Below are 24,441 nucleotides of genomic sequence, written 5' to 3'. Positions count from 1 at the left end.
ATATGAATGATAATGTACCACACAACACTAATCTCTAGAATTAGATTTAAAGAGTTGTCATCTTCTATAGAAACACCTCACGTTTTCTCTAATCTCACATTAACCGTTTTTTTTTTTTTCTTTTCTATTTAACCAAAAAAATCTCACTGGCGTGTGTGATCGTGTTCTCCGTCGTCTCTTGGTACATTTCCCAAATCTCTCTCGGTCTCCATCATCCGTGATCTCTGAAGAAGAAGAAGAAGATGGTGATGGTGGAGCAGAAGAAGAAGAGGTTTGCTCTGTTTCTCGCGACGAGCGACTCCGACTTCGTTAAGAAGACTTACGGAGGCTACTTCAACGTCTTCGTTTCGACTTTCGGCGAGGAAGGTGAGCAATGGGATCTGTTCCGAGTCATCGACGGTGACTTTCCCGATGAGAAAGATTTAGACAAGTACGACGGTTTCGTCATCAGTGGTAGTCCACACGATGCTTTCGCCGACGCCGATTGGATTGTTAAGCTTTGCGAGGTTTGTCAGAAGCTTGATGAGATGAAGAAGAAGGTCCTCGGCATCTGTTTCGGCCACCAGGTTTCTTGTATTCTTACGAATTTTACAATTTCCTAATTTTGGATCTGATTTAGGGTTTATAGAAGAATGTGTAATTTTTGGATCTGATGGCTTTGTTATGGATTTTTTTTCTGTTATTGTTGTGTGTGATTAGATCATTACTAGAGTTAAAGGTGGGAAAATAGGAAGGGCTCGTAAAGGTGCAGATATGGGACTTAGAAGGATTAGCATAGCTAAGGACAATGAAAAGCTACGAGGTCACTTTGGAGGCGAGGTCCCTGCATCTTTAGCTATTATTAAATGTCATCAGGACGAAGTCTTGGAGCTTCCTGAGTCTGCTACAGTTCTTGCCTCTTCTGAGATTTGCGAGGTAGAGATGTTTTCTATTGGAGACCACTTGCTCTGCATCCAAGGGCATCCTGAGTATAACAAAGAGATTCTGTTTGAGATTGTGGACCGTGTCCTTAACATGAAGCGTATGGAGGTTTGTTCCTTCTTCTCTATGATCTCTGTTTTGCTAGATTAACATTTGGGATGTGTCTATGTCCTCAATGTTGTTAACTTATCAGTATTGTAATGTGATTATTGATCTTTTCTGTTTTTTATTTATTTATTTATTTATTTCAGCAAGAGTTTGCGGATAAGGCAAAGAGTACAATGGATACTGCACAACCAGACAGGGATCTATGGCAGAAGCTCTGCAAAAGCTTTCTCAAAGGTCGATCCGAGCAAGTTTAAATTTGTTATCAAACTATGTCATTTCTCGATGAACCTACAATTTACTTTGTATTTTATCTTCATCAAACAGAAAGAGACGCATAAAACAATCGCTGTCATTTATATTACCACTTTATCTTAAATCTTAATGTTGGAGCACAAATCAAACAATAAAATTCAATCTGAGTTATACAAGTTAAAAGCGTTAATAGACATTAGTACTTTTTTTTGGTAAATTTGGTCAAGAAGGATCATCAGCAGAGAAATCAGGCTCTGAAGGCTTCTGATATTTCACAAGTTCTTTTGTAGACTTAGCTTCAATGCGGTTCTTGTGAACTTTACGAAGTGCATTTGCAGCAAACTTTGACGCCAGGAACGTTGCCCTGATGCTAGTAACCGATCCTTCTCCTTCTTCTTCTTCTTTCCTGAGTTGCTCAAGTTTCTTCTTCTTCACGTATCGTCGCCACGCTGCTTGTATGAAAATAGCAGCCCAAGTCCTCCATTGTTGTGAGTAGAATCTGAATGTGTGCTGAACTTGCCTGCTGTGTAGTCTCCTAAACTGGCTAGCCACAAATTTGAGCTCATCGGCTATCAAAGCAAAAGCCTCTACTTCAGTTAGTGCCTTTGCGGTTCTAGTAGAGGACGGTAAGTTGGAACCGGATTTGGGATCAAGTGCCCATGTCAAAAGCTCTTCCCCACAGAAATCTCCTTCTTTAAGCAAGCTGCGGTTGAAGAAACCGCTTCTCCCACCATCTGTGGTAACACTCTCAAGCCGACCACGGATAATGAAGAGCATCTCGTTGACCGGGTCTCCTTCCCGAACCAAATAAGAGTTCTCTGTGTAAAGACATGGCTTCAACCGCTCACAGATTGCATCAAGCAGCCTCTCATCCATATTCTCAAACAGTGGAACCTTTCCATTAGAAAAAAAAACAAGATGACTTCATTTATGAATCAAGATTAGAGAAAGGCTTTTATAATAAGATTTGACTTACCCTCCGAACCAAAGCCAGACAGAGATGGCGTTTGATATCTCTTCTCAGGTCCTTTGGGAGGTTCTGAACCAAATTCTCTTCATCAACTCCACGTGTCTCCAACCATTTGTACTGGTCATATCGCCTGACCCGTTCTCGCAGTTCCGGTGGAAGCATCCGGTGATGCATCCACTGTTCTGAATCACGTCTTTTCACTCTCATCTCTTCAAGTCGGATTGTAAGGGATTGAAGATAAGTCTGCATGTTTCCAATAAGAAGAGCAAAGAGAAGAAGGCCAGCAATGGCAAGTGCTATGGAGAAGATAACCTCTCCAGGGTATGTACTGGTTTCAAGCCCTTGACCAAGAGTGCTGCATTTGACATTAACGAGGTTAACAATGCAACAGAGACTTGTTATTACAATGACAGTATAAGAAAAGACAAAATCTTTTAGCAAAGACAAAATCTTTTAGTATTACGTACCTGAGATTCTGAAGTCCCCACCATAAACAGAAGAAGTACTTAGAGACAAAGCTCTTAGATGAGACAATGCCAGAGGACAGGGCTCTTAAGTAGATTCCAAAATCGAAAGGAGGATTATCACCATCAGTTGTATTAACTGGACAATTTATTTGAAAAACAGAATCTTTGATGGTACTCCAAGCTGCATAACCATCCATCTTTTCATTACCACAAAACAGGAAGTTTCTGGTACAGTTGTTCTCGCTAATACTGCAAGCCTTGCTCCAGCATCCATTATAGCGTTCTAATGCCAATAAGTACCATAAAGCACCAACAATCTGATAAAACAAAAGTACAAAAACAAGAGAGTTAAGAATGGATTTTTCGAGGATTAAGAGGAAAAGGTACCAAAAATATNACCAAATAAGAGTTCTCTGTGTAAAGACATGGCTTCAACCGCTCACAGATTGCATCAAGCAGCCTCTCATCCATATTCTCAAACAGTGGAACCTTTCCATTAGAAAAAAAAACAAGATGACTTCATTTATGAATCAAGATTAGAGAAAGGCTTTTATAATAAGATTTGACTTACCCTCCGAACCAAAGCCAGACAGAGATGGCGTTTGATATCTCTTCTCAGGTCCTTTGGGAGGTTCTGAACCAAATTCTCTTCATCAACTCCACGTGTCTCCAACCATTTGTACTGGTCATATCGCCTGACCCGTTCTCGCAGTTCCGGTGGAAGCATCCGGTGATGCATCCACTGTTCTGAATCACGTCTTTTCACTCTCATCTCTTCAAGTCGGATTGTAAGGGATTGAAGATAAGTCTGCATGTTTCCAATAAGAAGAGCAAAGAGAAGAAGGCCAGCAATGGCAAGTGCTATGGAGAAGATAACCTCTCCAGGGTATGTACTGGTTTCAAGCCCTTGACCAAGAGTGCTGCATTTGACATTAACGAGGTTAACAATGCAACAGAGACTTGTTATTACAATGACAGTATAAGAAAAGACAAAATCTTTTAGCAAAGACAAAATCTTTTAGTATTACGTACCTGAGATTCTGAAGTCCCCACCATAAACAGAAGAAGTACTTAGAGACAAAGCTCTTAGATGAGACAATGCCAGAGGACAGGGCTCTTAAGTAGATTCCAAAATCGAAAGGAGGATTATCACCATCAGTTGTATTAACTGGACAATTTATTTGAAAAACAGAATCTTTGATGGTACTCCAAGCTGCATAACCATCCATCTTTTCATTACCACAAAACAGGAAGTTTCTGGTACAGTTGTTCTCGCTAATACTGCAAGCCTTGCTCCAGCATCCATTATAGCGTTCTAATGCCAATAAGTACCATAAAGCACCAACAATCTGATAAAACAAAAGTACAAAAACAAGAGAGTTAAGAATGGATTTTTCGAGGATTAAGAGGAAAAGGTACCAAAAATATTAAGTACTAACATGACTTGCGAGCATGTAGAGTAGTAAATAATAAGCTGCACCAGCCCAAGCAGTTTCAGCAAAAACACCAGCTGTTCTCTTTAACTCTGAGCTCAAAGGATACAACCGAATGAATCTCGGAATATATTGAAGTAAAATGATAGATCGCAACGCGCGCTTTGTTGCCAGCACACTTGCACCTTTAGAGGTGTAAAGAAATCTCCAAACTACAATCTGACAAAACCCAAAAAAAAACATAAACTAGTCATCAACGTTTGAAAACAAGAAAAAACAATGAAGATAAATGAACACTGAGGAGACATATCTGTATTTACCTGTGGAAGTGGAAGCACAGAGAGAAAGTCAATGATGAAATACTGCTGCAAATACCGTTTAGCTATCTGTGCAGGGTCGATCACAAGTTCGCCACGCCCAAAAACACGGGAAGAAGGGGCGACAAAAGCTGTTCTAAACCGAAGAGCCATGTGAAAAAGATAAAACACATCGATAACTGTCCGCAGCGTAGTTGCTATGATAGCCAACCTCCGGTCTATACCAATACATTTGTCATTATCCTTAACGAATGGAAGATACAAGAAGAGAGGATCCACAGACACAGCGAGAATGCAAGAAGTAACAAAGAGCTTGTTGCAGAGCAAAAGAAACTTGTCCTGTGGATCAAAAATCTTCTTCTCTGAAACTTTAAGATCTTCTGGGAAAACGGCCCTCGAAACCCCCAAACCAATTGATCTTCCTAGAGACCAAAGACCTTTAGAACCTCTCCTAAATCCTTTCTTGAAGGAACCAGAAGATGCATTGTTGCCCTGAGAAGCAGCACCACCACGTGTTTGTCCTTGTAGATTGAGTGTGCATCTGTTTAGACCTGTATCAGAAGTCTGGGAGTACCTAGAATCCATACTATCCAACCTGTGAAGAACAAAATAAACTAAAGATATCCTTTTATTTTCAAACCTCAAGTAAAGGAATGGCCTTTTTTGCCTAAAATGTTATGATCATCATGGTAACAATAATGTGATCAACTATATACGTACAATAATGAGAATCATTTTATACCTTACAAACTTCTCGAGTTGGCCACTGATAACTTGTGATTTCACTGCTTTTTTGGCACAGTTTAACATGCTTTTTTCCCTTGTGACTCAACTCATGAATCCCAAACCTGTTTCCCCTCACACATAAGAAAATTGTAATAAACAAATTATGATCATAACCATTTTTGAAACACCAAACTCCAAAAAAAAAAAAAAAAGCAATATAAAAAAACCAAAAAAAAGCGATCTTTGTTTCTAAATTCCCTCTTAAAATTATTTTCCGTTAATGGGTTTAGAACATAAACATCTAAATACTTCAAAGGAGACAGTTTCAACATCAGAACGGCACAATCTCAAAGAAAGGAAAAATTGTCAATCAAAATCTAGTAAATTGAGAAGTACAAAATCAACATCATTCCTCCACACAATGATAGACTAAGAAAATTGAAAGGGAATGTAATGAATACCGTTGAAGAAGACGAAGAAGGAGAAAGACGGTTGAAAGAAGTCACAAGCCGAATCAGACGGAGATGGGTGAAGAAGAAGAAGAAGAAGAAGAAGAAGAAAGTGAGAAATGGTGGGAGGAGACGAAGAAGAAGTCGTTTCAGACATAACATTGAAAATTAAAATTGATTTGAGAAGAAGAAGAAACTGAAAGTGTCTCCGTGCCGTCCGGGTCGGGTCCACCCGCTCTTTCTGCCGTCACGTCTCTCATACACCAAACCTTTATACATATAATAGTCTTATCTAAATGTTTTTAACTAATCCCAGTTTAGTTTGGTGATTAAACAAAAGCACATATATAAAATACCCTTATCAATAATTATCTCTGACATTTTTGTCTCTCTCTTATAAAGAATGTTACGAAATCTAAACAATATAAAAACTTGGCATATAAAAAGATTAATCATAGAATTCGAGGATAAGTGTTTTGAGTATATCTTCTCCTAAATCAATGTTTCAAATTGTAAGAATCCTAGGCTTCAGGCTCCCACTTTCACAGACCTTGTTCTTCAGATAAGAGCCCCACTGTTGTAAACCTCTGCATCAGCTACATGTCCACCTTTACCAAGAACCGTTACGTTAACAACCCGAGCCCACTTCCCAACGGTAGAGTCCCATCCCACGATACTATTAGAGACGCAGGCATGTTCCTTGACCCGGACACCACGCATTACAGTACAACCAAACAATCTCACACCTGAATCAATCACGCATCCTGCACCAACCACCACATCAGGTCCTATCAAGCAACCTTTTCCTATAACCGCGCTCTCATCCACGACAACATTCCCGATTATATTGTCCCCTGTAGCTAGTTCCTGCGAAGATTTCTCTCTTAGAGAGTTAAGATACATTCTTTGCCCGGTTATGTAATCTTTAGGTTGACCAATGTCCATCCAAAAACCAGGTAGCACCATCGCGTATAGCTTCTTCTCTGAAGCTATCTTAGGGAATATCTCTTTCTCTATCGAAGTCCGTCTCAGCTCTATCCTATCGAGAACAGATGGGTTCAGAAGGTATATCCCAGCGTTTATCTTGTTCCCCACAAAATGTTTTGGTTTCTCTACAAAGCTTTCAACTCTAGCTGTAGCTTCCTCTGTAACCACCACACCATACTTTGAAGGATCATCAACCTGTTAATATTCATTCAAAAAATGCTATTAACAGATGAATGATTCAACTTTCAGAAAATGCACTTTTTATATTTATATATATATTTATTACCTTGGTCACCATAATTGAAACTTCAGCGTTGTTAGTCTTGTGAAATTTGATCATCTCAAGCAACGGGTATTCGCAGATAACATCGCTGTTTAGTACAAAAAACGGTTGTCCTGATTCATCGATGAGCTTATCACGAGCAAGCGCGAGAGGCCCTGCTGTTCCAAGCGGTTCAGTTTCTTGGGAAAATGTGATCTTAATCTCTAGCTTCTTCTCGTATTCTTTCACAAAATTTAACATGACCTGAGAGAAAAATACCAAAAACACACAAGGAGAGGATGAATAAATTACATCAATTGACATATTGTAATTAAGGAACAATGTATGTATATGTACCTCTGGCTGTTGCTGATTAATAGCTAACACAACTTCAGTCACTCCAGCAGCTTTTAGAGCTTCAATCTGCAAATGCATCATAATGACAAATAAGAAACTGGGAAAAAACTTGAGCTGGCAGCACTAAGGAAGCAAATACCAAAAAAAAGAAGAAGAAGAAGCTAAACCTGATGCAAAATCATGGGTTTGTTCCCAAAATCAACAAGGGGTTTAGGCATAGTGAAGGTAAGTGGCCTCAATCTTGTTCCGAATCCTCCAACTAGAATAAGAGCCTTCATTCTACACATACATATATAATCAAATGATCATCTACTCTAACCTGACTATTTCAGTACTTTGCACAGAGGAATCTCTGAATCAACTCGACAACGTTCAACAAACCGAAAAAATTTACACAATTACGAATAGATCCAATGAAAAACTCACATGGATAGTTGGAATCTGGAAGGAGAGGACTGTCTTCTGGGATTATAATTGGGATCGGGAAGAACTCTACTCTGTCTCCTCCTGTGAGGGGCGTTACAATGCGGCCAATACTGATACGTACGATAAATCTAAAAGCCTAAACCCCGCAATAAATTTTTCAAAAAAAAAAAAATAATAAAAAGGAATTACTGAAAAAAAAATTAATATTAAACCAAAAATATTTTTCAACTCTTAAATAAAAAAAAAAAAAATGACATTTTCTTCTACTAATTTATCATTGAGGGAGCATCATAATTTTGATGACTAAACAAAAAAATCTCAACATATTTTTGTTCTTTTACACATGTAAAAAAAATTATAGATTCTCATTCTGTTTCATCAGCTAAATAGATCCATAGATTCTGCAATCTTACTTCTCACTTTATTGCAAAGAACATCCGCTTTGCTTCCATGTATTGGCTTATGGATGATAATTCTGACTTCCCCATGGTTCAATATACCTTCACTACCCGACCCGTTGGCATGATTTTGCCTGTTCCCATTAACGTTATTGGTACTACTGGAACTCCCGTCTTTGCAGCCACCGAAAACGCGCCTTTCTGTAATATATCACAAGCATCTTTATGTCAACACACGGAACAAAACATATGAATGATCAAGAAGAATCGTGATATTGTGTATTACCTTGAAAGGACCTAATTGACCATCCTTGCTCCGTGTTCCTTCTGGGAAGAAAAATACTGATGCTCCCTTCTTTAATAGTTCCATGCAACGTTTTAAGCAATCCTGTAAATTGCACAAGAGTTAAAAGAGTCCATCTGATTAAACTTAAAGCTTTTCCCAAGACTGAGAAGTGTGTAGATATCCAAGAAACTTTGGTGGTTTGAAACATATACAGCAGCAGTATCTGATGATGGCAGATTCTCCAAACCCTCGATGGTGATTTTGTAAAACGGATAAATGCTTATGGAAGCCCAAAGTTTAGCGATGAAGTGATGGAATTTTCTCCTATAGCGATCGAAGAGAAGGACAAACGGATGACACAACTGTTAGAGGTAAAGCCAAGCAAATCTAAGAGGATCTGAAAATACTCGTCGTTCTCTTATTAAAACTCATAATGCTCTTTGTCTCTTAAATAGACTAAAGAGCTTAACAATCTAGTTCCTAGAAAACTGCAACTACTAGTACTTGCCTCCTACATATCAGGAACACAAGACTTATTCAAATTGACTGAATCAAACTAGACAACAAAACACAAAACGACTTCAGACTTATTGTTTCAAATCTTCCCCTAAACTGGAATGCATCTTTTCCAGTTTAATCTTCCTTTTTGCAAACCCCCAAGCTTCCCCTGAGTCTTTCAAATGTCTCGAGCTTCACCGCTTTTGTCATGACGTCGGCTAGCTGAACTTGTGTAGAGCAATACTCCAAACCAATAATTTCATCATTCACAAGCTCACGAAGAAAATGATAACTCACATGTATGTGCTTGCTTCTTCCATGAAGCACCGGATTTTTTGACAGCTTGATTGTAGAACTGTTGTCACAAAACATCACCGTACTTCCCTTCTGCTCCATTCCTATCTCCATCAACACATTCCTCAACCATATTGCTTGACAAGCTCCATTTGCAGCTGCAACGAACTCTGCTTAAGTGGTGGATAAAGCAACAGTGGGCTGTTTCTTTGATGCCCAACACACCGCTGCTCCTCCAAACATAAATGCATAGCCGGAAGTGCTCTTCCTATCATCTTCATCACCAACATAATCACTATCAACATATCCCACCAGCTCCAAATCTCTCCCTCGTTTATACTGAATACCATAACCTGCAGTTCCTTGAACGTATCTTAGTATTCTCTTCACAGCTAACCAATGCTGCTCCTTAGGTTCTTCCATGTATCGAGAGACCAGATTAACCGAGTAGATCAAATCAGGTCGTGTCACTGTCAGGTATCTGAGACTTCCCACCATTTGTTTAAAGACTGTAGCATCCACAGCTGAACCAAAACCTTCCTTCGATAATTTCTGACCTGGCACCATCGGATTCTTGACTGAGTTACAATTCTCCATTCCAAATCTGATCAATATCTCTTCAACATACTTCTTTTGTCCAATGAAAATACCTCCCTCATCCTGAACTACCTCAACTCCGAGAAAATACTTCATCTTGCCTAGATCAGTCATTGCAAACTCCTCTTTCATTGATGCCTTGAATTCACCAAGCATCCTCTCTGAATTTCCAGTGTAGATCAAGTCGTCTACATAGAGACTCACAACTTGAATCTCATCTTCTTCTTCCTTTACGAACAGAGTATGTTCACAGTAGCACTTCTTAAAACCTTTCCTTTGAAAGTATCCCTCAATCTTGCTGTACCACGTCCTAGGAGCTTGCCAGAGACCATACAACGCCTTCTTAAGCTTGTACACTTTCTCATTCTCATCTCTTTTCTCAAAACCCAGCGGTTGCTCTACATAAACGTCCTCTTGGAGCTCTCCATGTAAGAATGCACTTTTCACATCAAGCTGAAACACACTCCATCCTTTACGTGCAGCAGCTCCAAGTATCACTCTAACTGTATCCCAGCGAGCAACAGGTGCAAACACTTCGTGGAAGTCAATACCATGTGTTTGATGAAAGCCTTTAGCTACTAACCTTGCCTTAAACTTGTCGATTTGTCCCCTCTCATTGAGCTTTGTCTTGTACACCCACTTGACACCTATCACCTTTGCATTGTCAGGTAGCTCAACTAACTCCCAAGTATTATTGTCTTCGATCGACTTTATTTTGAGCCTCCATTGCTTTTCTCCACTTCTCATGTTTGACTGCTTCGTCAAACTTGGTTGGGTCGACTTCTGCAACCAACATTGCTATTACTTCATCATAACATTCTTCAATGTACAAACTCATACCTTCACACTCATAGTCTTTCATCCAAACTGGTTTTCTCATGTTTCTTCTTTCTCTTGGAGGTGTGTTGTTGTTATTGTCTGTTGAAGCCGCTGGTAAGGTTGGTGCATCTTCTCCTTTGTCATCATGAGGTTCATTGTTCTGCTCTGGTTCACCATCTCCTTCTTCTCCTGCTTCACCGTTGTTTTGATGATCCTGAGCAGCCTCTACATCATCTCCGAACATCACCTCCCATGGTATCTCTTTATTTTCTGCATTCGACTCCCAGTTCCACCCCATATTCTCACTGAACACCACATCCTTACTTGTTATGATCCTCTTGGTGATTGGATCATATAGACGATAAGCTTTAGACTCTCGACTGACTCCAAACATTACACATTTGGTGCTTTTCTCGTCTAGCTTGACTCGCTTCTCATATGGAATCAAAGCAAACGCCACACAGCCGAACACTCTGAGATGATCAACCGATGGCTTGCGATTGCTCCATTTCTCTGTTGGCGTCACATCACCAAGTATGGATGTAGGACTTTGGTTTAGGATATACACCGAATACTGAACTGCTTCTGGCTAGAACCGTTGTGGTACATTCATTCCCAACATCATGCACCTTGTCATGTTGAGAACACTCCGATTTTTCCTTTCTGCAACCCCATTCTTCTGAGGAGTGTATGCAGTAGTAAGTTGTCGCTTTATCCCATGCTCCTTGCAGTAGTCTTGGAAGGTTGTCGAGTTGTACTCTCCTCCCCTATCGGTTCTTAGACAAACCAGAAGTTATCCTGTTTCTCTTTCAGCCTCATCCCTAAACTCCTTGAACTTGCCAAACGCTTCTGATTTCTCCACTAAGAAATAAGTCCAGCAATTTCTACTGTAATCATCAATAAAATTGATGATGTACCTTTTTCCTCCTTCTGACGCCGGCGAGATGGGACCGCATATGTCACTATGGACCAGCTCAAGTCTCCTGCTAGCTTGCCAGTTACTCTGCTTCTGTATATTTGTTTGTATCTGCTTCCCCTTCATACATACTTCACACACACCCTCCTGTTGACTGATTTGTGGCAGACCCACTACCATCTCTTTATCTCCAAGCATCTGTAGACCTTTGTGGCTTAAGTGACCATATCTCTTATGTCACATTGACTCTGTTTTCTCCACACTAGTTTGCAGGCCCTTTGTTTCAGTCTCTTCCTTCACTCCTACCACTGTTGCGAGTATAACAAACATCCTGTTTGTTGACATCGAAGAGTACATAGTTACTCTTTGTTGCTCTTTGTGCCAAATCTCACACGCATCATCTTCTATGGTGATTCGCAGCCCCTTCTGTTGTAGCTGACCCACACTTAACAGAGTGTTCTTCAATCCAGGCACATAGTACACCGAAGACACAACTTGGATTAACCCATTAATTTTTAGCACAAGGTTACCTTTTCCTTCGACCACCATCTTCATGTTATCATCGAGCTTGACGTTTTGCCGAAACGAGTTGTCAAACTCTGTGAACCACGCCTTGGTGCCACACATGTGGTTGCTGCAGCCAGAGTCAAAGAACCACACTTGTTCATCCTCCGCTTTGTGTTGCTCGATGTATGCCATAAAAAGCACATTCTCTTCTAGCTCAGCGTAGTTCACATTCTTCTCCCAGCTGGGACACTCATTCTTAAAGTGTCCCATCTTGTGACACTTATGGCATTGTACCTTACTTTTGTCGAACTCCCCTCGACCTCTGCCTCCTCTACCAGAGTGACCACCCCGGTATACCCCTCCACGACTTTGGTATCCTTCACGACCTCTCCCATAGCCCTTAACCTTGAGAGCATGCTCCTCTCTTGTGCTCTTCCGCATGTTCTGTTCGTGCACCAAAAGAGAGCTTTGCAACTCATCCACCGAGAGCTTCTTGATATCCTTGGATTCTTCAATGGCGCAAACAACATAAGTGAATCTCTCAGCAAGAGTTCTTAGGATCTTCTCAACAACCTTCGCATTTGGCATATATTCCGCCAGTGTTCGCATGTCATTAGCCACCATCATCACTCGTGAGAAGTATTCCGTAATGCTTTCTTCCTCTCTCATCTCCAACACTTCGAAATTCCTTCTCAGTCTCTGCAGCTGAGCACTCTGAACACGCAAGTTCCCTTGATACTTCGTCTTCATGGAGTCCCAAATGTCCTTGGAGGTGTCTTTCTTTGCAATGGTCTTAAGGATCGTCTTATCTATGGAGGCAAATAGATAATTCTTCACTTTAAGATCCTTCAGATTCATCTCGGCAAGCTCGGTTCTTTGTGGTCCAGACAGAATGACATTCCACTCTGCTCTCGTGATCCCCGTCTTAATGAGATCCCACCACTCTTTCGACCTTAACATGTTCTCCATTAGCATTGCCCAATGCTCATAATCTCCATCGAACTTAGGAATGCTAATCTCCTTATCACTCATTCTCACGTTTCTTTGATCACACTATTTGTTTTGAAATTACGAGAAGTACCTTGTGATTTGCTCTAATACCACTTATTAGAGGTAAAATCAAGCAAATCTAAGAGGATCTGAAAATACTCGTCGTTCTCTTACTAAAACCCAGAATGCTCTTTGTCTCTTAAATAGACTAAAGAGCTTAACAATCTAGTTCCTAGAAAACTGCAACTACTAGTACTTGCTTCCTACATATCAGGAACACAAGACTTATTGACTGAATCAAACTAGACAACAAAACACAAAACGACTTCATACTGATTGTTTCAACAACTAACATAAGAATCATTATGAGAACAAACTGGACAATGAGAACAATGGCAGAAACGGCAGCAATAATGTGAAAATAATGAGAATCATTATGAAGTAAAATGTTATCATCATCATCATGGTAATGTGATCAACTATATATACAATAATGAGAATCATTTTATACCTTACAAACTTCTCTCGTTGGCCACTGATAACTTGTGATTTCACTACAAATGAAAATAATAATTGATTTGAGAAAAGAAGAAACTGAAAGTGTCTCCGTGCCGTCCGGGTCGGGTCCACGGTCCACCCGCTCTTTCTACTGTCCGTCACGGCGTCACGTCTCTCATCCTTTTCAACGTTAGTAATATATACACTGAAATTGTTATACATCAATTGTTAAGTCCATTTTTTTTTTTCAAGTGTTTCGCATTGAACGTCGTTAACAAATACTTTTAACTTTTAAAGGGTACGTAGTAACTAAATCATTCCACTCTGGTAGACATATATGCGTGGTAGCTAAACTAGCTATGGGCTCCGAATATGAAAAAATATACCAGACATAGGGGAATGTTATGGCTGAAAACAAACATCGGGGGATTTTTGCCATTTATCTATATGGGATTAACAAAAAATATTAAGAATTAAAAAAAAAAAAAAAAGCCGTGTGCAAGACTTGAGTAAGAGACTAAACTAAAGAGTCATACTGTGTAAGACCCAATAAGGCCATAAACAAAAAGACAGATGCTCCTTTTTTTTGCGAGTTCCTTCTAAACCTTTGATTAACTAAACTGTACATTCAGTGTCATGCTCCCTTTTGAAATTGACTAATGTGATTACTGATAAAAAAACAATGCGTCATTTATGTCTTTAACCGAAATATTAAATAAGTCACTTATGTCAAATTACATACCCACATTTTTATTATGCTAGTCATCATAGATTAAACGAGAAGACTAATATAGATACAACACAACAGAGCTCTGGATACTGAATATAAAAGTCACATGACGATCTCCGGTTTCACAGACGCTTGGTCTTCGATAACAGCCCCGCTGTTGTAAACCTCTGCATCGGCAACATGAACATCTTTGCCAAGAACCGTTATGTTAACAACCCGAGCCCACCTTCCAACAGTCGAATCCCATCCCACGATACTATTAGAGATGCACGCATGTTCCTTGATCCAAACTCCACGCATTACAGTACAACCCAACAATCTAACACCTGAATCAATCACACATCCCGGACCAATCACCACATCAGGTCCGATCAAGCAACCTTCTCCTATGACCGCACTTTCATCCACAAGAACATTCCCAATTATGTTATCCCCTGTCGCCAGTTCCTGTGAAGATTTTTCTCTTAGAGAGTTAAGGTACATTCTTTGCCCGGTTATGTAATCTTTCGGTTGACCAATGTCCATCCAAAAGCCAGGTAGCACCATCGCGTAAAGCTTCTTCTCTGAAGCTATCTTAGGGAATATCTCTTTCTCTATCGAAGTCCGTCTCAGCTCTATCCTGTCGAGAACAGATGGGTTCAGGAGGTATATCCCAGCGTTTATCTTGTTCCCCACAAAATGTTTTGGTTTCTCTACAAAACTTTCAACTCTCGCCGTAGCTTCCTCCGTAACCACCACACCATACTTGGAAGGATCATCAACCTGTTAAATAATAGAAGGCACGAAGTATCAAAGTTATTAACAGATAAATGCATAAAATGTTCTTTTTCACCTTGGTCACCATAATTGAAGCTTCAGCGTTGTTAGTCTTGTGGAATTCGATCATCTCGAGCAACAGGTATTCGCAGATAACATCGCTGTTTAGTACAAAAAACGGTTGGCCTGTTTCATCGACAAGCTTATCCCGAGCCAACGCGAGAGGCCCTGCTGTCCCAAGCGGTTCAGTTTCTTGGGAAAACGTGATCTTAATCTCTAGCTTCTTCTCATAGTCTTTCACAAAATTTAACATGACCTGAAAGAAAAAATACCAAAAGAGAAAGGAGGAGGATGAATAATTTAATTTACACGGAATAATCAATCAATCGTAATATAGTTGTGGTTACGGAATGTTACATCTGGTTGTTGGTGATTGATAGCTAATACAACTTCAGTCACTCCAGCAGCTTTTAGAGCTTCAATCTGCGAATGCATCATAATGAGAAAAAGAAGAAACTGGGAAAAATAGAGTTGCACCAAGGAAGCAAGATACAAATGATGAACCATTACTACAAAATACAAATACAAAAGAAGAAACTAATAATTCAACATCAGTCAACCCCTGCGTCAATCTGCTCGTTTAATGAGAAAAAAAAAAAAAAAACTGTGAAAGAAGAAGAAGAAGCTACCTACCTGATGCAAAATCATGGGTTTGTTTCCAAAATCAACAAGTGGTTTGGGCATGCTGAAGGTAAGTGGCCTCAATCTGGTTCCGAATCCTCCAACGAGAATAAGAGCCTTCATTCTGCACCAAGAATTGTGTTTATGATAAAAAAAAAATAATAATAACAATTGTGCAATCTAGAATAGCGAATGAAGAGAATTATCCAAACACAGAGAAGGGTGACTTAGAAATTCTGGAAAAATTAGCACAAACTATTTCTGAACACATAATGGCATCTCTGTATCAACTAAAAAGAAAAAAAAGTCTACATCTTTCACCAAAATCTATATATATATATATATATTATTCTTTGAAGAGATTCAGAGAAACTCACATGAGAGTTTTGGAATGTGCACAGATCTGGAAGGAGACGCCTTCTGGGATTATAGTTGGAATCACAGCCGATCGGGAAGGAGTCTGTCTCCTCCTGGGAAGCGTGTGTAGTTTGACAATGCGGCCAAGACTGATTGATACGTACGGTACGATAAATCACCTCTAAAACCCACGAGATACTTCAATCCTTTGTCCTGTGAAAGGACAAGTCACTATACCAATCAAAATTTGACATATCAGCAAGAAAAAAAAATTAATTGTAAAACAAACCAAAAAAAAAAAGATCGTGGCATAAAGAAAGAAAAATACTATTTTTTTTAAGAAAATATATAATTAAAAGAAATCTAAATCTTCCCGTGGAAGGTTTATTTTTAAAATAACTTTAAACAAAAATATATCGTGGTACTGGTAGTAGGTTCAATATTTTTTAGTTTTGAGTTTTTGACCAGTAATAACTATTTTTCATCAAAACCTATAAAAAAAAACATCATAAACTGTTCCCTTCTTTCTTGCCATTTTCCTTACGATCATCCCCATGTCTTGCAACCGTTCTTACTCATTTATATTGTTAGATTTTCTTAGCAATTTTCTAATTTCGACTCCTAAATTCTCACTTTCGGGTCAGTTAATTCTTCTACTGTCCGATTTACGTCATGACAGATTAACAATTCTTACACATTTTTTTTTTTCCTTCTTTCCCTTTGAACCAGAATTCATCTCACTCTCCCTTCTCCTGTGAAATCAAATATGGCTAAGAAGAGAAAGATTAGAACGAGTGTAACTCCAATTAAGGTATAAAACTATAAAATTTGTAATGTTTCTGAGATTTGCATGTCTCTCGGTTTTGCATATTTTGTTCCGGGTTTCCGTTTTAACTTAATTTTGCTTTAAACTTAGTAAATTATTATTTCTTCTTCTCATATATATATATATATATATATATATATTTTTTACTGTTAATGTTGTCTTCAAAAAGTGCTAGAGAAATAACTGTTGGAACATGTGGGTTTTGTTTTCAGGTTCCGTGTGATACCTTTTGGGCAAAAAGAAATCTCTTTCACAAATCAATTCGATAATATCCGATCGTGACTTACCCAAGGACCAAGGTTATCAATTCTCATTTAGTTCTTCCTTTGTTTTTTTTTTAATTAACAGTTGATCTCATAATTTTAATTAAACGCAACTTAAGTGCTTTATATATAGTAACAATTGACCGTTTGATTTCGTGAAACTACGGTAAGAAAGAAAACTATTGGTGTTATGAAGATCGAGTTTTAGAAGCTGCAAGAGATCTTTGTTCGGAGACTCTCCAATGGAGATTGAAGGGGAGTTTGGAGATGTTTGTTTGGTCATTTGGAGTTATGAGGTTGATCAATATAGTTATTTATGACAAATAGACTTTTGGTATCCGTTCATCTAATCTTTTTTTATCGAATTTGTTGATTTCTAATTGAACACATTAACTTCTCAACACAAAAACTTTACCAAATTTTTGTTTTCGGACGTAGTCCGGGCTTCATTCTAATAGAATAAATAAATCAATTAATTATTATTTTTATTTTTTTTAAACGAAAAAAAATTAATATTGCGGTTTAGATGATGGTGTTAGTCAACATTAGTCGTGACAAGTATATGATGAATATTTTATATTCTTTTATGATCATGATACTATTGTTTGTCAAATCAAAGTCGGATCTGACTAAAATTAAATATCTCGAACCTCAATCCAAATATGACCAGGAACGATCCTTCCAACTATAGGTCAGTTTTTTTAAAATTTATTACATAATACTAGGTATGATTAATCTGTAGGATCTTTTTATGTAAATATATCTGCATCCTCAGATTTGAGTGGTACTGTCATGACACCATCAACACTTAAATGTAAGGTTTTTCCTTGAAACACAAATGAATCCTTTGATGTGGGGATCTATATTATTTATGATTGACTCAACTCAAACATGTGAAGTACTAGATGGTGGATTCTTATTTATGAAGCAAGGTGTGGTAACACTGTAAATTTATTCGCCTTGGACAAAAAAAAAATCTCCATCAAGTATACATATCAGTTTCCTTATATTGGCTAACAAGTGGTCCATAAATATTGTTGTAATGGTATCAATAACTTACATCTAATACATTTAATGCAAGATCGAAAGATTTTTATTCAGTCGACAGATTCGTTATAAAAGTTTAGATTTCAATCAACAATTATGAAAGTAGAGAAACAAGAGGTTGTATTCTCTTATGTGTTGTTATTCATTCAATCGAATAAGAGTACATATATATAGTAGTACATAAATCCTAAACTCAATAGAAATTCTAAACCGACAAAGAATAAGAAGAGATAGGACAATAGACCTTGTGGACTTGGACATGCATGAACCGGTTATGGAGATCCATCATTAATGGTTTACAACAAAAACTAATCATTTGATGAGATGATGAGCTCAACGTTATGCTTATAAACCATTAAAAAATAAAAAGAAGAAGTAGATTCTTTGATAACGACAATTAGAATTAGTGATTTACAACATGTCTCATATGGTAAGCAATAATTATGTTTATAAATCATGATTGTAAACTCATGTACTTCCATAGTGTTGTAAAGGGCTGAATTTGCTCGTTTAAAGTTTTTTTTTTAATGAAAAGAGTTGGGAAAAAGAAAAGAAAAAAAAAAGTTAAAAAGTTAAATAAAGCGAACATAAAAAGAATCGTTACCAAGAGAGTCAAAAGGCGCGAGAGTTAACTAACAAGTAACAACTAACGTGGCGTCAAATCAAGTTTCATAATCCGACCGAGGTTCCTCTTTTACCGAGTGGTTAAAAAAAGTTACAGTTACAGCGGCGTCAGTCAGTGAATCTAATTCTGTCTGATTACGTCCAGACGCGTGTGTGCGTGACGTTAAACTCGAACCTTAAAAGAGGTTTTTTTTTTTTTTTTTTTGGTCTCTGGTGTGTTATATAATCCATTCTTTAATTTATTTTTTTAAATTGTAAGAATCACTAATCGTTTTCTTTGTTAATTTGTCTCTTGAGTTATAAACAAAATTAGTTTTATTAATGCGATAAAACTGCAAGTATATTGTATACATTATTACGTTTAGAACATTTTTAACATATTCTTTATTAACTTTTCAATATAGTGCATGTTACAGAGGATAAAACTAATTAGTTTTATAAAACATAGATTATGAATTTTGCTTAATAACACTCGTATCTAACGCTTGCAAGTCTTGATTTTCATAATGGAGGTGATATTTTAAAATGCAAGAGAGTGAGTGTAGCTGATGTCTTCGGATACTTAAAATATACATTAATTAGTTTGTCTACACTAATTACTAGCTGTAATATCATACGTACAGACAAATTGTGTTTATGTGTAGATAGTAATAACTAATAAGTTGATGGAGTTTGGTAGAATTTTCCATATCTAAGAAAACCCGATGCAAACATACTTTTTATACACTTAACTAAACCAAATGTGAAAACCTTTTTCTCTCAAACACAAATATCGAGAACCCCTCAAGCGAATTCTGCTCCGACGCCGGTAAAGCTCCAGCTTGCCGGCGTCGGATCCTTCGTCTTCTTTCTGCTTCTGTTTACTTGTCCTATTTCCTTTTAATTATGTGTTGGTGCCTATCTCAATCAATCATTCTCTCTTAGTTTCATCCTCAAGTCTCCTCTCCCCCGTTGGAAAGTCTTCTTATCCGATACTCATCCAAAGTTAGACGGCGAGGGATCGCTCTGCTGACCCTCAACCCGAATCAACCTCTCTCCCCAAATCCCATGATGCGGCTAGTAGACCTGACCCCTCTCTTAGTGTACAGATCTGAACAAATCCTCGCCTTGCCTGAATTTCTATGTTTGGGGTGTAAGACGACGACTCTCGGTGGTGTCGCCTTCTGGCTAAGAAACTCATGTCCGCGAGAAGCTGAGATAACAAAGCTACTTTTTCTACTCTTCAATCCCTCTCCCACCGCGAAGCCTCAGGACTCCAGATCTCTGTTGTCCATGCCCCTCCCGGTGTCCAGTGGATCCAGTCGGAAAAGCTACTTGTCAGCACGCCGCCTTTCCATCGCCACCCCCTTCTCAACCGGTGGTTTCCTAGGGTTTCTGTTAATGGATCTGTATCCATTGTTAGGCCCAGTAACCTCATCTCGGCCCACTACCAAAGCCAACGATCCCTGTTTCCGTCTTTTGAGGCCCAGGTCTGTATTTTCATTTTCCACACGAACGTTTGTCCTTGTGATGCATCCGTTCAATCATAGTAAATGCCTGCTGCCGGTTTCTCTTTGGTTGTTGCTTGCTGCGTATGTGAAGTTATTGTTCCATTGTCGAAAATGCTTGCTTAGTGTTAGAATTTATCTACCTAGACCTGTTATTGAGAAGCTTAAGTCAAGTTCCAGTTCTTTAGTATCAATAGTCTCTGCTGGATCAAGTCGAGTTTCTCTCGGTAGCAGAATGTTGGTGTCTTCAGAACTGCTTGATAAATCTGTTTGTCGAGGTCAGCTTAGTAGCTTTGTCCGGATGCCGACCTTGTATAACCATAGTTATGAATCGGATCCGATAGCTTGCTTAAACCCCTTGCTTTAAACCCTTTGACCCCCTGTACCACCTACCACCAGTAGATCGATTGCTTGGGTCTGTTGAAACTTTCAGGACAAAATTGACTACAAGCTTTGTGTGAAATTCATTTACCTCAATTGCCATGTGAGGGATGACCCACCTGCTTTGTTACAGTTTGACACCCTCTTCCTGCGATCTCCGATTATAGCTTCATCTACAACTATGTGGTATGTTCTTCAAAGCTTTAAGTATCCCATGCGATTGAACCCTCTCAGGTTGGCGACAAAAATCGTTGAACCCTTGTACCACCGACTGCCATTAGATCGGAAGCTTGGGTCTGTTTCTACTTTCCAGGGCCAAACTGATTACAAGCTTTGTGTGGATTTCATTTACCTCTATTGCCATGAGAGGGATGACCCATCTGCTTTGTTATGTTTTGATACCCTCTGCTTGCGATCCCCGAATACAGCTTTATTTATAATCATGAGGTTTGCTCTTCAAAGCTTAAACTATCCAATGCCATTGAACCCTTTCAGGTTGGCGGAAAAGCCCTCAAGCGTTCCCTCCGTGGAACACCCTTTTAAAAGCTTATCGGTGCCATCCGCTAGAGCCGCTCATGACCACCCGTTGGTCGAGGATTTCGTGAAGCCTGACTTCAAGAACGAAGCCGCCCTGGTTCCAATAGACTTCTCAAAACCTTTTCAATGTGAAATCATTTTGTTAAGCTCAAAGAGCCCCTATCTTTAGTTCTCTATGTCTATTTGGTTTTATGCTGTAAGAACACAACCCTTGATGGATTTTAATTTGAATGAAAATTTATGGTTGTCCAAAAAAGAAAAAAAGAAAAAAAAAAAAGAAAACCCGATGCTTCAGGATATACCGAATATAGATCTAGCGTTACACATAGGTCGATATATAGAACAAGAATTAGCTTTATTAGTCTTGGGAACAAGCGAAGAATCGAAACTCCGACAGACGTAATCTCAATTAGCTGAGAGGCGTGTGAGAATAGCCTTTTTTCTTCGAATAAATTATGCACTCCCATAATGTAAAACAAACAAAAAGATACTAAGAAAATTAACAACTCAGCGTAATAACGGAGTCCGATTAACAGAGTGAGGAATCATGTGGCTCTCGAGAGTTCTACGCCAATAAGAATCGAACAAAAGGGACGGAAGTAAACGACGGTGTTGTGTGTGTGTGTGTGCGTGGTTAAGAAAAGGACAAACTCACACGAGACACGTGCACCGAAGCTTTTTTCCCACGCGCCAAAGAGTTTCGTCTTTGTTCACACAGAACCAAGATGGGTGGTAACGAAGGTAGGACCTTGAAGCACCAACCTCCGACGGCTAGACGAACCGACAATTGCGTTTACATGAAAATTACTGAATTGATTATTGATCCGACTATAGTCGTTGTTTAGAATTAGAAAAGTTTGTGGTGACATATTTTAGTTTCTTTACAGATAATGAGATAAAATTTGGCGATGTCAAAAGAAAAAAGAGAGAAAAACTTGTTTACCAAAAAAAGAAAAGAGATATCGAAGACAATATCACCATAGGAAAATGTTTCCATTTTTTTTTTTTTCGTTTTATACCAAAAACTTGTATGTTTTTTTCGTTTTATAGACAATTGCTGTTTTAAACAGTTTCCAAAAACGTTAATGAGTTAATCTTTAGAGAACTTTTTTACCTTTGAAAAAAAAAGAGTAGAGTCGGTGAAACTTTGGTGGAATCTAGTTGGTGTTATCTCTAACTAAAATCAACCACCATTAGCATAAAAACAGGGTAAGTTCTATCCACATAATACATGTAAAAAAAGTATTAGACTCCAAAATGTGAAGCAGGGAGTTGAAGTGGCCTTGTCATATTGTTTTAGGTAAAGCGTAATGCGACTGCGTGCCGGTCTGCCCCCATTCTTTTTTATTTGTATGCTTTTCTTTTCCGTTTCCTCTCCGCACTTCATGCAGTTGAAGCCTTATAATTAGGGTTTAACAAGAATCTACAACCTCTCCTTTTCTTATACTATATAAACATCCCATGTGGACACCAAGACCTGGAAATCTTGACAATCAGCTTTATTCAATAACTAATTCAAATAGATTAATTAGTTAACTAGCTTTATAATGAGACTTTGTTTTGACCACTTATAATTTGGCCCACTAATAGATTCGTACAAACTATTAATTAAAATTCTCTTAGTTATATTGGTTAGTGACATTGCCCCATCGTATAAATATATTCCTTAATTTCGAGGGAAAGATTATGTATTGGTATGTCGTTTGGAGATGATTAAATTGAATAAATTAGACTACAAGTCTATAACTATCACTACAATTTGTTAAACCCTTTTGACTGCACTACGAAAGTATAAAAAAATGATATATATGAATTAATGTAGATGGAACAAATAGAAGAAACACTTTGGTTGTTCAACAAACGAATTAGAGAAAATACGATGTTTCAACAACAAAATAAGAAGTTTCCGACAATTAGAAAAAAGCTGATTGATATCATCGAATCGCATCTAATTGCAAATCTGACCAGAACTCGAAAACTAAAATAATAAATCTTGATTATGGAAATGAAAAATATATGATTTATAGAAGAATCACGAATGTTATGGAAGGTTGTTGATAAATTGTCAATATGATAATTTAGGAAGTTTACCATCCCTTATTTTAAATGTATCATTTTTTAATATTTATCTTAGATTAGAAAACTTAGGTTGATCATATTAGAGAATGTAATTTGTGACTTTGTTCTCATTAGATTCTAATGATAATTCTTGATAAACAGATTGTATTCCTTACTCTCATGAATTTATCAGTTTTACTGATTTTCCAATACTACTATCCCCTTCATTAATATTTTAAAACCTTATAAGATATGGTAAGGTTTAATTTATAAATGAAATTGCGTTTGCAAAAGAAAAACAATTAGTTTATGTAGCAGAAAAATTGTAGTAATTATAGTATGAAAAATTAGCTTTTGTAAAACAAAATAAAAAGATAGAAAATCAAGAATTCAGGACAAAAAGAGTTGTGTTGACAATGGGGGACAAGTTTGCTATCTATATATATATGTTGACTGAGTTTTAAAAATTGACCACTGCTTTTGGACGACTTCTGTTGTTTTGTTGTAAATGAGACACTTTTAACTTATAATGATTGATTTACGGATACTTCTGGCAACTCGCTGATTGCAGATAAGAAGAAGCAGAGAAAAAACCATAGATAAATCATAAAGCCAACCGATAGTATTTGTCAATTACTCATATAGTCATATTTAATTAGAAGTCTAACGGAAGAAACGGTGCAAAAGTTAGAGGTGCGAATGGTTGCAGTTGTTGGAGTAGACAAATTTGTCTGCGAACTGGACCGTTTTCTTATTATTATTCAGCAAATATAGTTTGCAGTAGTGCGGTCTAAATAAAGCAGAGACAAGACCACTGCGAACTAACTGCAGACCGCTTTTGCATACAAATAAAGTTGGTCTACAACGATCTGTAATCCGTCCCAAAAATAGAGCGGTCCAAACCGCAGACAGATTTGGCCTCCCAAACCGCAGTTACCATTCCAACCCAGAATATCAAATAAAGGGTCAGCTGATGTTCTTTAAAGTCAGTATATATTAAATAAATGCTGAAAACTCTATTATGAACTATGAAGCAAATATCAAAACGTTGATATCAGATCAAAAGAAATTCAAACAGTAAATATTTTAGATTACTGTTTGTAATAATAATTCCTCTATAATTTAACAACCAAGTTACACAGATTTTTTTAAAAAATTGTAAGAAACCATTTCTAGTTTCATTAATGAAATATATACAATCAAATTGGATTAATAA

General features: G+C 37.9%; 4 protein-coding genes and 1 long non-coding RNA gene across 7 annotated transcripts; 2 read left to right on the top strand and 3 right to left on the bottom strand.

The window, feature by feature from the left end:
- Positions 77–1,411, top strand: LOC104721790 (gamma-glutamyl peptidase 3). 2 transcript variants are annotated; one of them, XM_010439860.2, is made up of 4 exons: positions 77–566; positions 700–1,029; positions 1,173–1,285; positions 1,325–1,408. In XM_010439860.2, the coding sequence occupies exons 1-3, from the start codon at positions 243–245 to the stop codon at positions 1,281–1,283; spliced, it is 765 nt and encodes a 254-aa protein (XP_010438162.1). In that variant the 5' UTR covers positions 77–242; the 3' UTR covers positions 1,284–1,285; positions 1,325–1,408. The 2 variants fall into 2 exon arrangements, with proteins under 2 accessions (XP_010438162.1, XP_010438161.1); XM_010439859.2 differs by having other exon boundaries at positions 81–566; positions 1,173–1,411.
- LOC104721791 (putative cyclic nucleotide-gated ion channel 9) lies at positions 1,365–13,530 on the bottom strand. 2 transcript variants are annotated; one of them, XM_010439861.2, is made up of 7 exons: positions 5,656–5,880; positions 5,211–5,316; positions 4,472–5,063; positions 4,158–4,370; positions 3,751–4,067; positions 3,290–3,638; positions 1,365–2,175 (listed from the first exon to the last, which is right to left on the bottom strand). In XM_010439861.2, the coding sequence occupies exons 2-7, from the start codon at positions 5,276–5,278 to the stop codon at positions 1,504–1,506; spliced, it is 2,211 nt and encodes a 736-aa protein (XP_010438163.1). In that variant the 5' UTR covers positions 5,279–5,316; positions 5,656–5,880; the 3' UTR covers positions 1,365–1,503. The 2 variants fall into 2 exon arrangements, with proteins under 2 accessions (XP_010438163.1, XP_019088431.1); XM_019232886.1 differs by lacking the exons at positions 5,211–5,316; positions 5,656–5,880 and adding an exon at positions 13,492–13,530.
- On the bottom strand, positions 5,990–7,804 carry LOC104721792 (probable mannose-1-phosphate guanylyltransferase 3). The gene is made up of 5 exons (XM_010439862.1): positions 7,676–7,804; positions 7,417–7,528; positions 7,250–7,315; positions 6,917–7,156; positions 5,990–6,825 (listed from the first exon to the last, which is right to left on the bottom strand). The coding sequence occupies exons 2-5, from the start codon at positions 7,525–7,527 to the stop codon at positions 6,202–6,204; spliced, it is 1,041 nt and encodes a 346-aa protein (XP_010438164.1). The 5' UTR covers position 7,528; positions 7,676–7,804; the 3' UTR covers positions 5,990–6,201.
- Positions 14,173–16,168, bottom strand: LOC104721789 (probable mannose-1-phosphate guanylyltransferase 3). The gene is made up of 5 exons (XM_010439858.1): positions 16,023–16,168; positions 15,658–15,769; positions 15,382–15,447; positions 15,041–15,280; positions 14,173–14,970 (listed from the first exon to the last, which is right to left on the bottom strand). Exons 2-5 carry the CDS (start codon positions 15,766–15,768, stop codon positions 14,311–14,313), a joined length of 1,077 nt encoding a protein of 358 aa, XP_010438160.1. The 5' UTR covers position 15,769; positions 16,023–16,168; the 3' UTR covers positions 14,173–14,310.
- Positions 16,516–17,436, top strand: LOC104721788. The gene is made up of 2 exons (XR_002034146.1): positions 16,516–16,813; positions 17,041–17,436. It is a non-coding gene; the product is annotated as an uncharacterized LOC104721788 (long non-coding RNA).

Source organism: Camelina sativa, chromosome 11, assembly GCF_000633955.1.
Source record: "Camelina sativa cultivar DH55 chromosome 11, Cs, whole genome shotgun sequence".
Classification (NCBI taxonomy): domain Eukaryota; kingdom Viridiplantae; phylum Streptophyta; class Magnoliopsida; order Brassicales; family Brassicaceae; genus Camelina; species Camelina sativa.
Note: the sequence above shows the minus strand (reverse complement) of the source record. Positions and strands in the feature narration are given on the sequence as shown.

Coding starts and splice junctions, on each gene's coding strand:
- LOC104721789 (XM_010439858.1), bottom strand. CDS start 15,768: ATGAAGGCTCTTATTCTCGTTGGAGGATTCGGAACCAGATTGAGGCCA. Junction 15,448..15,657: donor AACCCATGATTTTGCATCAG/GTAGGTAGCTTC, acceptor ATGCATTCGCAG/ATTGAAGCTCTAAAAGCTGC. Junction 14,971..15,040: donor CTTCAATTATGGTGACCAAG/GTGAAAAAGAAC, acceptor ATTATTTAACAG/GTTGATGATCCTTCCAAGTA.
- LOC104721791 (XM_010439861.2), bottom strand. CDS start 5,278: ATGTTAAACTGTGCCAAAAAAGCAGTGAAATCACAAGTTATCAGTGGC. Junction 3,639..3,750: donor TGGGGACTTCAGAATCTCAG/GTACGTAATACT, acceptor TGTCAAATGCAG/CACTCTTGGTCAAGGGCTTG. Junction 2,176..3,289: donor GTCTGGCTTTGGTTCGGAGG/GTAAGTCAAATC, acceptor TCTAATGGAAAG/GTTCCACTGTTTGAGAATAT.
- LOC104721792 (XM_010439862.1), bottom strand. CDS start 7,527: ATGAAGGCTCTTATTCTAGTTGGAGGATTCGGAACAAGATTGAGGCCA. Junction 7,316..7,416: donor AACCCATGATTTTGCATCAG/GTTTAGCTTCTT, acceptor ATGCATTTGCAG/ATTGAAGCTCTAAAAGCTGC. Junction 7,157..7,249: donor TTAATCAGCAACAGCCAGAG/GTACATATACAT, acceptor TTTTTCTCTCAG/GTCATGTTAAATTTTGTGAA.
- LOC104721790 (XM_010439859.2), top strand. CDS start 243: ATGGTGATGGTGGAGCAGAAGAAGAAGAGGTTTGCTCTGTTTCTCGCG. Junction 567..699: donor GCATCTGTTTCGGCCACCAG/GTTTCTTGTATT, acceptor GTGTGTGATTAG/ATCATTACTAGAGTTAAAGG. Junction 1,030..1,172: donor TTAACATGAAGCGTATGGAG/GTTTGTTCCTTC, acceptor TATTTATTTCAG/CAAGAGTTTGCGGATAAGGC.